Below are 14,053 nucleotides of genomic sequence, written 5' to 3'. Positions count from 1 at the left end.
TGGAGCCGCAGGTTCATTCCCTGATTAGGGATCCTGCAAGCCTTGCTGCACAGCCGAAATAAAACCCAACCAGCCAACAACCAAACAAACCCACATTGCTTCCCTAGGACTGACAGTGTGGAACCCCGACGCCTGTTCTGCACTGCAGCTGCGGGGTGGTGGGCAGGACCCTGGGCTTGGATTCATCAGTTGGGTTTTCCAGTCCCATCCCTGCAGCCTAGCCTCATGTAGCCTCAGTTTCCTCATCACTAAAACGAGAATGGTAATGCCCAGCTGGTGGGCTGTAGTGATGGGTGAACGAGATGATGCGTATGAGAATGACTGAAAATTAGAATCACTGCCGCTACTGCAGGTATATTACAGCTCAGGCTACTGTTCTGCGAAGTTCAGCTTTCAGAATTGGATCCAGTGTATCTACTCAAACAAAACTCACATATGTTGCTGCTTATTAGCTATTAAATGCTTTCCAAAGAATACAGTGGTCCCTCACCTCCCAGCAAGAAGAACATAAAAGCAATCATCCTTTGAGTAAAAAGAGTTAGTTTGGGGGACTACAGAGGTAGAGCACACTATTTAGTTGCTTATGAAATGGATTCCACACAACCCCTAAGGGCCAGAAAGGAGGATTTAGAGCAGACCAAAAGTGATTTAGTGTAATATTAGAAGGTAATTTTTGGTGTTACAGAATGTTCAAAGAAATCTCAAGCTATTTGGACAATCTAACATTAAAAAGATAGGCTTTATTTAAAAGCAGGATTTGGGATTCTGCTAGTGATGAGATGATTATTAGTTTCCTCACATTTAAAGATCAGAGTTTAAAACCAGAAGGCTCCTTGCTGCTGCTAAGTCACTTCAGTTGTGTCTGACTCCAGGCAACCCCATAGATGGCAGCCCACCAGGCTCCCCTGTCCCTGGGATTCTCCAGGCAAGAACACTGGAGTGGGTTGCCATTTCCTTCTCCAATGCATGAAAGTGAAAAGTGAAAGTGAAGTCGTGTCTGACCCTCAGTGACCCCATGGACTGCAGCCCACCAGGCTCCTCCGTCCATAGGATTTTCCAGGCAAGAGTACTGGAGTGGGGTGCCATTGCCTTCTCTGAGAAGGATCCTTAAGGAACATGTAATCCAAACCCCATCATTTTCACCTGGGGAAACTGAGACCCAGAGAAGCGTCCTAACTTGCCCGTCATTGATACCAGCAGAATCTGATCGCCCCAGGTGCTCTGACTCCTGTCGTGAGGTTTACTTCCACCACACCCTTCACGTTATTGCTTACAGTTTGTAGTCTGCTACCTTCACCCAGAAGCTGACAGTTCCCTGAGCTTAAAATAAAACCACAGCGTTGAATCATGATGGAGCCCTGGGACTCACTCAGAAGCAAGCCTCAAAAGTACCTGTCCTGACTCTTCAGGACACTGTCGCAGAGGCCAGAGCACTTCATTATCTTTTTGGCACAGTGCAGTGCCTGCGATTGCCTTGTCTGACTTGGCTTTGCTGTTTAGATTTCTGAATCAGTAAAAAGAGTTGCAGGTACCTGCTTCAGTATTCAGGGGCTCCCTGCCAAGGCCTGGGAAGAAGGTGTGAGAGAAACCAGTCTCTCTTGAACCTTGGAATAGCACTGCTGGAATCCTAAGCTATGGGTGGAGTTTTGCTCTGCATTAATTTTTTTTAATTTTTTTATTTTAATTGCATTCTTAAAAATATCCCAGTATATCCTTAATTTAAGTAAAAGAGGGGAGGGAATGAGCATTGGTTAAGTGCCTACTATGTGTTGGGTGCTGTGCTAATCACATGGCTACGTGGTCTCATTTAATGCTCATACATGCTCTGATAGAGATGTTGTTGTTTCTGGTTTACCTGTGAGGAGGGTGAGTCAGGCGGGTGGTGGGGTTTTATTTTTTAAATATTTAATTTATTTATTATTTTTTTGGCTGCACCAGGTGTTAGCTGCCACAGAGGAACTCTTAGTTGTGGCGGGCGGGGGGCGGGGGGTCTAGTTCTCACGCCAGGGCTCGCGCCCAGCCCCGCGCGCTGGCAGCATGGAGTCTCAGCCCTGGGCCGGCAGGGCAGTCCCTGGGGGGTGGGTCTTGAACAAGCTGCAGCTTGACTTTGGGTGCTGCCACCGTCTGGAAAGCAGAATTAGCAAGGCCCAGAGCTGGCTCAGAATCACAGTCGTCCAAGCAGTTAAGAGATTCCCCTCTTCCCTCCACCTTCTGCCTCATCTTCTAGCCCTCTTAAGTCAGGATCTTCTGGCCTGGAGTTTGTGACTCGGGCGATTCTGAAAGGCAGTCAGGCTTGAGAACATTAACGTAGTGACCAGCACTGACTGGCTGAACACCCTCGCCCGCCCTGGCCACCGCTGTGTGTGTGCTGAGGCGGGTCTAATGCTGGTGGGCCACCAAGCTGTCGTGTCCGCCACTTGGGCTGGAAGTGGATTAAAGACAGTGCAGTGTGTCTGTACTTTTTACGTTCCCTCAGTGAAGGGCAGATCCTGTCTTACCTGCTCTGTGAATAGACCTCAGGGAGCCAGATCGTTGTACACTTCCTGACCCTCCAGTTGTAGAAGGAGAACACTTGCTTAGAAGCGCAGGTGGCTACCCTCTTGACAGCAGATAACGTTGTTTTTTTTTTTTTTGCCCCTTTGTTTGTGTCGTTGCTGTTCCTAAATTAGTTTCTAAATTTGCTTTATTGCAACTTACTGTCTGCATGAAGGTACTTGGAGTAAAGGCTGCTTCAGAGACCTTCTAAAAAGACTGTGGCTTTAGGGAGTATTTTCCTGAGCCCTCACGGGTTTGCGCCCTGCACCATGATAGGGGTTGAGAGGTGGTCTGCCCTCAGGGAACTTCATTTTCCTATTAGTTAAGATCTAAAAGAAATGGAAAACATCAGAAAGCACAGATTTTGCTTGTTATTGTTCAACAATTTCAGAGTTTCTGATTGTTGTGGGGTTCTTACATGGAGAGGATCATCGGTATGTGTCATTTAATAATAAAGCTTTTATTTGTGGCTTCATCTTATTAAAAAAAAGCCGTGTGACTTTGAAAGCCTATTTATGTATGCCATGAGAACTAAGAACAAGAGTGGCTGTTGTGGCATAGCAGAGTGATAACCCCTACTTCCAGTCTTAAAATTTTCTGAAAACTTGTCTAATGCGTTTCCCCCCACAGGACAGTGGAGCATTGCTTTCACATGTGCGATAGAATGGTCATCTATTTCTTCATCGCTGCGTCTTACGCTCCATGGTAAGATACAGTTTTCCTCTTTCTGAAGACAGCATTTCTATGAGAGACTTCTCAGTCTTTCTTCCCTCCTGTCTTCCTGTCCCTGCTCCCCACCCCCAAAAGCATACAGACATGGGTTTTTTTCCTTTCCCATTTTTCTTTGCTGGAGTCAGATTGCAGATTTTAAGGAGAGAATGTTGCTGACGCTCAGAATACATGTCTGCACTGGACTGTTGATAGAAGTGCTGCAAAGCCGTGTGCAGGTAGCATGCTCACTTTGGAAATACGTTCCCTTTGCCTTCCATGTTCTTTCTCTGTGGTTCTGCTACTCAGAATACTTGGACATCTAATTGTTTAAATGGAAACACTATAAATATATATGTAAAGAAAACAAGCTAACTTTTGAAATTCATACTGCTTGTCTTCACAGTGCAGTAGCTACTATATATGGAGTGCGTCTCTCATTTCTTCAGCTATATGAATAAGAGAGCTAGCCTAATTAGTTAGCTATTTTAAATGCCTGGTGTTCAGTTCAGTGTCCTGGTTCTTCCTGTCTTTTTGGTATAGACAAGATAGAGTCTTTTGCTGTTTTGAATCCATAATTAAAGAAAAATTAGTTTTCCGCTACCACGGTATGGTCCAGTTTTAACCACTCGGAAATTCATATTATGCCATCAACTACCATAGTCATTACAAACAGCCAGTCTCTGGATTCTGACTAATGTGGCATCCATCATTCAAAAGAAACTTAATTATGTGTTGTAGTAAGAAGTAAGGGATGTCTCTCCCCAGTACCTGTTACTAAATTATAGGTCTGCATCATGTTGGAGCGAGGATACTTGGAGGCTTTTGTGAAGTATACCTCAATTTAAAATAAATAAAAAATTTAAATGTAGACTGAGGAAACAAATATTACAGTAAACAGTTTGTTCACATGTAAGTCTTCGATACGCAGATGGTACCTTTTCCATTTGGAAATATTAATTTTGTAGTAATAGTGATTCAGAATCACATTTTTTTCTATTCTTAATCTGAATTTAGTACAGATGAATTTGTAGCATTTTAAGTTCAGGCTTCACAGGAGTCCATGGTTAAATTCTAGCAAAGTATCTCGCATGACATATGTTGGGCTAATTCTTCTGACGTTTTCTCTTGGCAGAGATACTTGGTCTGTGTAGTAGGTGTCCATTGTGTGCGTGTGTGTGATCCGGTTGAGGGTTTTGTTCTCAGTAATCTTGGTAAACAGTCTGCTCTCGGGGATGCAGTCCAGAATGAGAAGGCGAGTGGCCTCTGCAGCAGCCCGCCTCATCAGGAAAGTCGCGGGTCGCGGTGCGCTGGGGCTCACCTCCCCATGTCTCCTTTCGGCTGGTTCTGTTTTAAACCACACTGGAACTGATTCTAAGTCTTAAAGGTTGAACGACAATTTTATCTTTCAGTTATTAATTTGACCCCAGTTGCCCAAATACCTCCAACACATGGTGAGCGCTTTTTCTTTCTGGTCTTATCCTCATTCCTTCTCTCTCAGTTTTCAGGACTAGAGGAAAACAGGTTGTATGAACTCCTTTCATTTATCACTTCTGTTCTCTGTTGTCATGTTTACGTTTTTAGGTTAAATCTCCGTGAACTTGGACCCCTGGCATCTCATATGCGTTGGTTTATCTGGCTCATGGCAGCTGGAGGAACCATTTATGTATTTCTCTACCATGAAAAGTAAGAGAAAATAATTTACATTTAATACCTTTAAAATTAACTTCCTAAATTTTATCTACATTACAGTATGATTTACTTTACATTTGCACTTCAAAATAGTAGAAATACATAAACAGAATATATATTGTTTTAACAAATCTTCAGAACCATTTGCTCTTTATCACTGGCAGACAGATTGCTGCAGACAAATGAACGGTACCTGTGTAACGCATGATGTAGCTAAAAGACAAAGCCGCCTTCTCCCTCGTCTGCAATGGCAGTGCAGTTCTGACTCTGGAATGAGCCAGCCTTCACTTCACATCCTCAGCCAGACTAGTCGTTTCTGCACACTAGCCAGACCCTCTGTGACTTACAGTTACCACATGAGAAAAATAGCTGCTTTTCTAAGTTTCTAGGAAGGTTGGAGATAATAGATATTGAGCCCTCAGCATAACACTTAACCTAGTTAGGGACCCAGAGGCTGTTCCAACCTAGGACTCCTGGGAAGGGGGATGTTTGGAAGGGTATGCTGCTGCTGCTGCTGCTGCTGCTAGGTCGCTTCAGTCGTGTCCGACTCTGGGCGACCCCATAGACGGCAGCCCACCAGGCTCCCCTGTCCCTGGGATTCTCCAGGCAAGAACACTGGAGTGGGTTGCCATTTCCTTCTCCAATGCATGAAAGTGAAGTTGCTCAGGCATGCCCGACTCTAGCGACCCCATGGACTGCAGCCCACCAGGCTCCTCCATCCCCGGGATTTTCCAGGCAAGAGCACTGGAGTGGGGTGCCATTGCTCTTAGTATCCTCACCATGGAACACATTTTTTTAAACCTGTTACTCAAAGGTCCTGGTGTGTGAAGCAATATAAAAAGAAAGCTTATTGAAATTTAGCATCTTAGTTCTGGAAGAGACCTTCAAGTCATCTATTTCTGCTTCATGCTTGAAAACTGAGAACATGTAGTCACGCATGAAATCAGCGACACGTCTGGAATTAGGACCCAGGCGGCCTAGTTCCTACTCCATGGCTCTTTCTGTCATTTCATACGCCTGAGCTTGAGAAACTCACAACCATGAGATCATTTATTTGGAGACAGTTTATTAAATTCTTTATCTATTGTTTTTGGCAGAATGGCCCTCAGAATTGAATATAACGTGCTTGTCACAAAGTAATAAATTGTTTTCTCTTTTCAGAAGAAAATAGTAGTTTTAGCTAACTTCTCTGTAACTTTGAAATTCACTTAAGTGCATTTTTGACCATAATTAGCAATTCTGAGTGGTGTTATGCATTTTATATATATATATATATATCCAAGGGAACAGTTTGCTTCCCAGACTCAAACCCCTAATTTATACCCTTGGATAAAATAGGAAGTAAAGTAAGACAACTATTTTTTCTCCTATTTCAGGCCTTCTGATGTAAACCAAACCCACATTCTTCCCCAGTTCCCTGATATGATTACTTCCCGGTGGACTTTGAGTGCAAAACACTAAGAACGAGATGCGAGTCACCCTTGGCCATTTGGTTTGGCAGGTATTAGGGAAAACCTAAATGGTGCCACATACTGTTCTAGGCCCTGCAGATCCAAACATAAATATACTTTGGTCTTTGCCTTCGAGAAACTTAAAGTGTAGTTTGACTAGGCATAAATATAACTTGAATTTCAGTACAGTGTTTTTTTTTTTTTTAGCATTTTCAAGTAATCTGCATCTAAGGTGATGAGCCTTAACAAATTTTGTGCAGAGTTTCTGCAGATACAAAACAGACAATCAGAAACACATTCCCTTAGTTCTTTAAGGCTCCCATCCCTTTGCCACTGATAGAGGAGGCGCCAAGCTATTCCTTGTGCAGCTTCATAATTTCAGTATCTTATAGTGATGAATTGGAATGATGGTGAAGGCAAACACTGGGATTAGAAAGGGAAAGTGCGTGGTTAACTGGATTCAGTGATAACTTTGGGCAAAGAACATTTTCCATGCAGCATGTAGAATTTGATGCCTTATCAATCCTGAAAGGGCTTCCCTGGGGGCTCAGTGGTAAAGAATCCGCCTGCCAATGCAGGAGACGCAGATTCAGTCCCTGGGTCAGGAGGATCCCCTGGAGAAGGGAATGGCGACCCACTCCAGTATTCCTGCCTGGAGAATCCTATGGACAGAGGAGCCGGGAGGGCTGGAGTCCATGGGGTCCCAGAAGGGTCAGATAGGATTTAATGACTAAACAACAACAATCCTGAAAGAAATATTAGTTCATTGTTGTACTCAACCACAGTATTTCAGTTAGAGGCTTGGGGTCTCCTGTAGGGAAAATACATTTCATTAGAAATGAAATATATTTCATTAAGAGTTTACATTTGTATTTCAGAAGAAAAAAGAAAAAAATGGTGAGGAAATGGTTTAAGTGTTGTAGGAATAGATAAATTATATTAACACATTTCTCCTCTGCAGGTATAAGGTGATTGAGCTCTTTTTCTATCTCACAATGGGCTTTTCTCCTGCCTTGGTGGTAACATCAATGGTAAGTTTCTTCATAATTTAGTTATTTCACCTTATTTTCTTTCCAATCACTGTGACTTGTAATATGTCTATAGATACAATTTCTAGTTTTTATTTCTGAAGTTATAATATGCCTATTAGAGACTCAAAAGAAAAAATATATCAATTACAAAGTGCCACAACTTGCACTACTTGCTGTCTATAGTTTGGAAAAGCTGTATATCCAAGTGTCTTCTTCCATATGGTAATCTGCTGTATTTGTTCTTTGGGATAACCTTTCTATTCACCCAACTCCTACCCTTTACCCAAAGAGGTGTGAGATAATGTGAAGGCGGGAATTTTTTAAGTTACTTAGTGTCTTAAACCTAAATTCATGGACAAGGGTAAATTTTTTAAAAATCTTTTTATTTTATATTGGAGTATAATTAATTAATAATGCCGTGATGGTTCCAGCTGCACAGCAGAGCACCTCTGCATACACTTGTATCCATTCTCTCCCAAACTCCCCTCCCGTCCAGGCTGCCACATGACATCAAGCAGCGTTCCCCATGCTGTACAGGAGGGCCTTGTGGTTGTCCATTTTAAATATAACAGTGTGTGCATGTCAGTCCAGACTCCCTCACTGTCCCTTCCTGCCATCCTCCCCTCCTGGCAACCATAACTTCCTTTTCTGAGTCTGTGGGTCTGTATTTATTTTGTGAATAAGTTCATTTGTTTCATTTCTTTTTAGATTTCACACATAAAGGATGTCATACAATATTTCTCCTCTGACTTACTGCCCTCGGTATGACGATCTCCAGGTCCATCCATGTTGCTGCGGATGGCATTATCTCATTCTTTTTAATGGCTTGTAATATTAAAAATATTACTCAGTTACAGTGGAGTAATATTCCATTGTACATGTGTTCCGCATCTTCTTTATTCATTCCTCTGTTGATGAACATTTAGGTCGCTTTCATGTCTTGGCTATTGTAAACAGTAAATTAATGACTTCTTAAAATTTAAGCATTGGAAGAACTTCAAAAGGTCATTTGGCTCAACATTTTATTGGATATTTCTTGAATCCCTTCACTCTTACATTTCTTTTCACTTGCTTTTAAGTCGTATTATTTCTCTTTCCCAGGAAAGTGTTTGTTTGTTTGTTTGTCTTTTAACTTTGCTTGAAATTTTCCTTTGGGGACTTTAATGAGTGAAAATGTGGCATTACCTGTATGAGTCAGACTAACCAGTGTTGAGAAATCCATGTTTATTTGTCAGTTTGGAATAGTAACGTAACGACCTCACAATCCTGCCCACTGCTCACCTGTGCCTTTAGCTTATGTATTTCCAGTCTATACTCTGCATTTTTGGGCACTGGCTACTGTATTAATTAAGGAACTCATGGTTTGGTTAGTTGAACTCTCTTCTTAGCCTGCAAGGATTAGAAATGTACCTGTAATTTCACTCCTGAGCTCACAGGCACTTTGTAAGAATTTTGCTGTGTATAGTTCTTGCCCTGGTCACAAAAATACCTGTAAAAGATTTAGGATTTATGTTTGCTTGTGTTTTTTCAAGGGGTATGTTTTATGAGATTGTAACGAGATATGTTCTTTGAGATATGAGATCTACAATGGCTTTAGTAACTTACCTTGCACCGAAAATATATATAGCTCAGCAGTTAAAGCGTCTGCCTGCAATGCAGGAGACCCAGTTTCGATCCCTGGGTTGGGAAGATCCCCTGGAGAAGGAAATGGCAACCCACTCCAGTATTCTTGCCTGGAGAATCCCATGTATGGAGAAGCCGGGTGGGCTACAGTCCACGGGGTCGCAAAGAGTCGGAGACGACTGAGTGACTTCATTTTCATTTTCACTTTCACTTTAGTTGGTAAAGGCATCAGGGAATGGTGAGAGGAGGGAGGTGAAAGACAGAAGTGAGAAACTCTGCTTGGAAGGCAATTGAGGACACCCAGAGCAAGGTCTGTGTTGATGGGTTACTAATGATTAGAGTGAAGCTTCAAGTAAATTGCCTCTGGGTATCGTAAAAACAAGTTTATCCAGTATTTTTACTAGTGTAAATCTTTCATGGACATTTTCAAGTGGTACAATAACAGGTGACTACTGTTCACGTTAATCAAACAGGAAAATCCCCACCCTTGCCCTGATAGAATCAAGCAGAAAAATACAATTCATACAAAATAAGAAGCGGCTATCAAGTTTTATAAGGCTTTGTGGAAAGTGCAGCCTGCTCTGGGAGGGCCTGACAGAATACCCGAGGAAACGCTGTTCACGCTGATTCAGAAGGACAGGCGGGAGCCAAGAGGCGGAGGAGTGGCGCACGTGGCGCGGAGATGGACCCAGCGTGGAGGAAGGCCCGGGGACGGGGAAGCAGGAGCCTCCGAATGTGCACAGGCGTGTGAGGGGTGTGACCGTGCAGCGGACACGAGTCCTGTGGTGAAAGCAGCGAGCAGAGAGCAGGTCAGAAGGAACCACGCAGGCATCTGAAGGAACAGGAGCAGCACAGATGAGGAAGACTCAAACCTTCGGTGTTGCAGTCAGAGTAACGAGTGTCAGAATTACCCTTCTGCCCCAAAGAGCTATAAAAAATGGGTAAAGTGCATGAACGACAGTTTTTTGGCATTGGACACAGACATATAGGACTATGATCCTTGAGGAGAGAGAAACCAAAAGATGAGCTTCAAATGGACTGCAGTTTTCTCCCTGTTTGGAATGCTTTGCAAAGTACAGTGAAAGAAAGTGGAGTCCAGGAGCAGCCATCTGGGTGGAGGAAACAAACCAGCAGTTCAGCTCCCCAGGTTGGGGCAGGGTCCTGGAGATGAGGGAGCTTCACAGAGAAGAGTCTCCAGAAATCTACAAAGGGATTTCCTTGTGCCCTTGCCCAAATACTAAGCTGCATTTGTGCTGGGCAAGATGCTGCATACGCTAGCTGAAGATAGCTATTGAAAGGCTGTGAAGTAAGTGGATATTCTTGAATGAGCCCAGTACTGGAGACCCCAGAGTTCCAACCAGCCAGAAAGGAGAGACCACACAGAGCAAAACAAGTATTCCATTGACCCTAGCAAGATCAAGTCTTAGACAAAGCTGTGGCACTCCCATAACAAAGCCCAGAAACCTCAAAGGATAAAAGTTGATCTAGTAAACAACGGAACAAACTCAACATTTGGAAGACAACAAAATCTGTACTCTTAGCATCCATTATCTAAACAAATATTGCTATATAAGCAAGAAGAGCCTAATGAAAATCCTAGATCTGAAAACTATATGTTGAAAAAAAAATGTATTGGAGGAATTTCACAACAGATGGGATACTGCAGAAGAAAAGATCAATGAATTTGAACAGTCAGGCCTCAGGCTGGGAGAAACTATTTGCTTTCTCTATATGTATCTGACAAAGGATGTGTACCAAACACTGTACCACTCTAAATCAATAATAACAAGAGAAAGAGATACAGGTATCCAGTAAACCCTTGAAAAACTGCTCATTGTCACCAGTCATCTCAGAAATCAGGGAAATGAAAATTAAAAGCTTACCACCACACCATACTGAATAGTTAAATTAAAAAGGCTGACGCCACCAAATACCAACAAGGATGTGAAATAACTAGAGCCTCGATTCACTGTTTTGGAAATATAAAATGTAACCACTTTGGTAATCTGCTTAGCAGTTTATTATAAAATTAAGCACATATTTATAGTTCAGCAAAAATGAAAACATGTATCTACAAAAGGACTTGTAAACCAGTCTAAGTGTTAAACTTTGTTCATGATAGCCCCAAATGGAAAGGATAAACTAATTATCTCTTAACTTGATACAATGCTAAGTAATAGGAATGAATGGCTTTAGCACCCGCATGCGTGCAGGTGCACACTTGCATGCTGAGTCGCTTTAGTCGTGGCTGACTCTTTGCAACCCCATGGGCTGTAGCCCGCCAGGCTCCTCTGTCCATGAGATTTTCCAGGTAAGAATGCTGGAATGGGTTGCCATTTTCTCATCTAGGGAATCTTCCTGACCCAGGGATTGAACCCGCATCTCTTACATCTCCTGCATTGGCAGGCAAGTTCTTTATTACTAGCACCAAAAATACTGTATTGAGCAAAAAAGAAGCCAGACGCAAAACTGTACATAGAGTATAATTCCATTTATGTGAGGTTCTCAAATGGAGAGTCTTAGTCTGTGGTAATAGCAACAAGAACCGCGGTTGCCTTAGTGGAAGGGGTTGTCTAGGATTGGGAAGGATCACCAAAGAACTTTCTGGAGTGTTAGGATATTTGTGTATCTTGATAGGGGTAATATGAGTTACATCAGTTCGGTTCAGTTCAGTCGCTCAGTCGTGTCCGACTCATTGCGACCCCATGAATCACAGCACGCCAGGCCTCCCTGTCCATCACCAACTCCCAGAGTTCACTCAAACTCAGGTCCATCGAGTCAGTGATGCCATCCAGCCATCTCATCCTCTGTCGTCTCCTTCTCCTCCTGCCCCCAATCCCTCCCAACATCAAAGTCTTTTCCAGTGAGTCAATTCTTCGCATGACGTGGCCAAAGTACTGGAGTTTCAGCTTTAGCATCATTCCTTCCAAAGAAATCCCAGGGCTGATTTTCTTCAGAATGGACTGGTTGGATCTCCTTGCAGTCCAAGGGACTCTCAAGAGTCTTCTCCAACACCATAGTTCAAAAGCATCAATTCTTCGGCGCTCAGCCTTCTTCACAGTACAACTCTCACATCCATACATGACTACTGGAAAAACCATAGCCTTGACTAGACAGACCTTAGTCGGCAAAGTAATGTCTCTGCTTTCGAATATGCTATCTAGGTTGATCATAACTTTTCTTCCAAAGAGTAAGTGTCTTTTAATTTCATGGCTGCAGTCACCATCTGCAGTGATTTTGGAGCCCCCAAAAATAAAGTCTGACACTGTTTCCACTGTTTCCCCATCTATTTCCCATGAAGTGATGGGACCAGATGCCATGATCTTAGTTTTCTGAATGTTGAGCTTTAAGCCAGCTTTTTCACTCTCCTCTTTCACTTTCATCAAGAGGCTTTTTAGTTCCTCTTCACTTTCTGCCATAAGGGTGGTGTCATCTGCATATGTGAGGTTATTGATATTTCTCCCGGCAATCTTGATTCCAGCTTGTGCTTTTTCCAGCCCAGCATTTCTCATGATGTACTCTGCATAGAAGTTAAATAAGCAGGGTGACAATATACAGCCTTGATGTACTCCTTTTCCTATTTGGAACCAGTCTGCTGTTCCATATCCAATTCTAACTGTTGCTGCCTGGCCTGCATACAGATTTCTCAAGAGGCAGGTCAGGTGGTCTGGTATTCCCATCTCTTTCAGAATTTTCCACAGTTTATTGTGATCCACACAGTCAAAGGCTTTGGCATAGTCAATAAAGCAGAAATAGCTGTTTTTCTGGAACCCTTTTGTTTTTTCCATGATCCAGTGGATGTTGGCTATTTGATCTCTGGTTCCTCTGCCTTTTCTAAAACCAGCTTGAACATCAGGAAGTTCACGGTTCACGTATTGCTGAAGCCTGGCTTGGAGAATTTTGAGCATTACTTTACTAGCATGTGAGATGAGTGCAATTGTGCAGTAGTTTGAGCATTCTTTGGCATTGCCTTTCTTTGGGATTGGAATGAAAACTGACCTTTCCAGTCCTGTGGCCACTGCTGAGTTTTCCAAATTTGCTGGCATATTGAGTGCAGCACTTTTGACAGCATCATCTTATAGAAGTGTGCATTTCACAAAACCTTACAGTCCACTTAATATCTATGCATTACACTATATAAATGAATCATCAATTTTTAAAAGAGCTCCCTCCCTCCCTGAAAAAGGAATGTGACTTCAGGAAACAAAACACCTTGGTCTTGATTCAAATCCTGATTCTGATACTTAAAGGCTCTGTGGCCATGGGTAAATTATTTATCCTCTGTGTGTTCTAGGTTTCTCATCTGTGGAGTTGAGATAAAAATACCTAATTTAGGATTGTGAAGATTAAATGAATGTTTCAAACATTTAATAGGGACACAGAAACACAGTAATGGCGTTGATAATGAAGCAGACGTAATCTGCTTTTAAGATTAACCATGTTCTGGTTCTTTGAAAGTTGATAAAGCAGTACTTATCTCTCTGACTTCAGTCTCTTCATCTCTAAGGAGGCTGTGTTAGATCAGTGACTCTTCACTGGGGGTCAGATGCTCCTATAAGAATCCTAACCCTCCATTAGGAAAACCTAACCCTCTCTAAGGAAAATGTCCCTAATAGACGTACACAGGGCATTTTTTATTATTCAGTTCAGTTCAGTTGCTCAGTTGTGTCCAACTCTTTGTGACCCCATGAATCACAGCACGCCAGGCCTCCCTGTCTATCACCAACTCCCAGGGTTCACTCAAATTCATGTCCATTGAGTTGGTGATGCCATCCAGCCATCTCATCCTCTGTCATCCCCTTCTCCTCCTGCCCCCAATCGCTCCCAGCATCAGCGTCTTTTCCAGTGAGTCAACTCTTCACATGAGGTGGCCAAAGTACTGGAGTTTCAGCTTTAGCATCCATCCTTCCAATGAACACCCAGGACTGATCTCCTTTAGGATGGACTGGTTGGATCTCCTTGCAGTCCAGGGGACTCTCAAGAGTCTTCTCCAACACCACAGTTCAAAAGCAT

The 14,053-nt window shown here is 42.8% G+C and overlaps 1 protein-coding gene across 5 annotated transcripts in view; it reads left to right on the top strand.

Annotated features, from left to right (window-relative positions):
• MMD (monocyte to macrophage differentiation associated) overlaps positions 1–14,053 on the top strand; it is a 40,474-nt gene that overhangs the window by 13,915 nt on the left and 12,506 nt on the right. For 4 of the 5 annotated variants that reach the window (XM_069602529.1, XM_069602528.1, XM_069602525.1 and 1 more), the window contains 3 exons: positions 3,166–3,240; positions 4,828–4,929; positions 7,348–7,417. In XM_069602529.1, the coding sequence (XP_069458630.1) occupies positions 3,166–3,240; positions 4,828–4,929; positions 7,348–7,417 (247 nt within the window). Of the gene's footprint in view, positions 1–3,165; positions 3,241–4,827; positions 4,930–7,347; positions 7,418–8,125; positions 8,917–14,053 lie in introns of those variants that run through there. The other variant, XM_069602527.1, reaches the window with a different exon arrangement.

The sequence above is a fragment of the Ovis canadensis genome, chromosome 11 (assembly GCF_042477335.2).
Source record: "Ovis canadensis isolate MfBH-ARS-UI-01 breed Bighorn chromosome 11, ARS-UI_OviCan_v2, whole genome shotgun sequence".
In the NCBI taxonomy this organism is placed as follows: Eukaryota; Metazoa; Chordata; class Mammalia; order Artiodactyla; family Bovidae; genus Ovis; species Ovis canadensis.
This window is presented reverse-complemented; position numbering and strand designations above follow the sequence as displayed.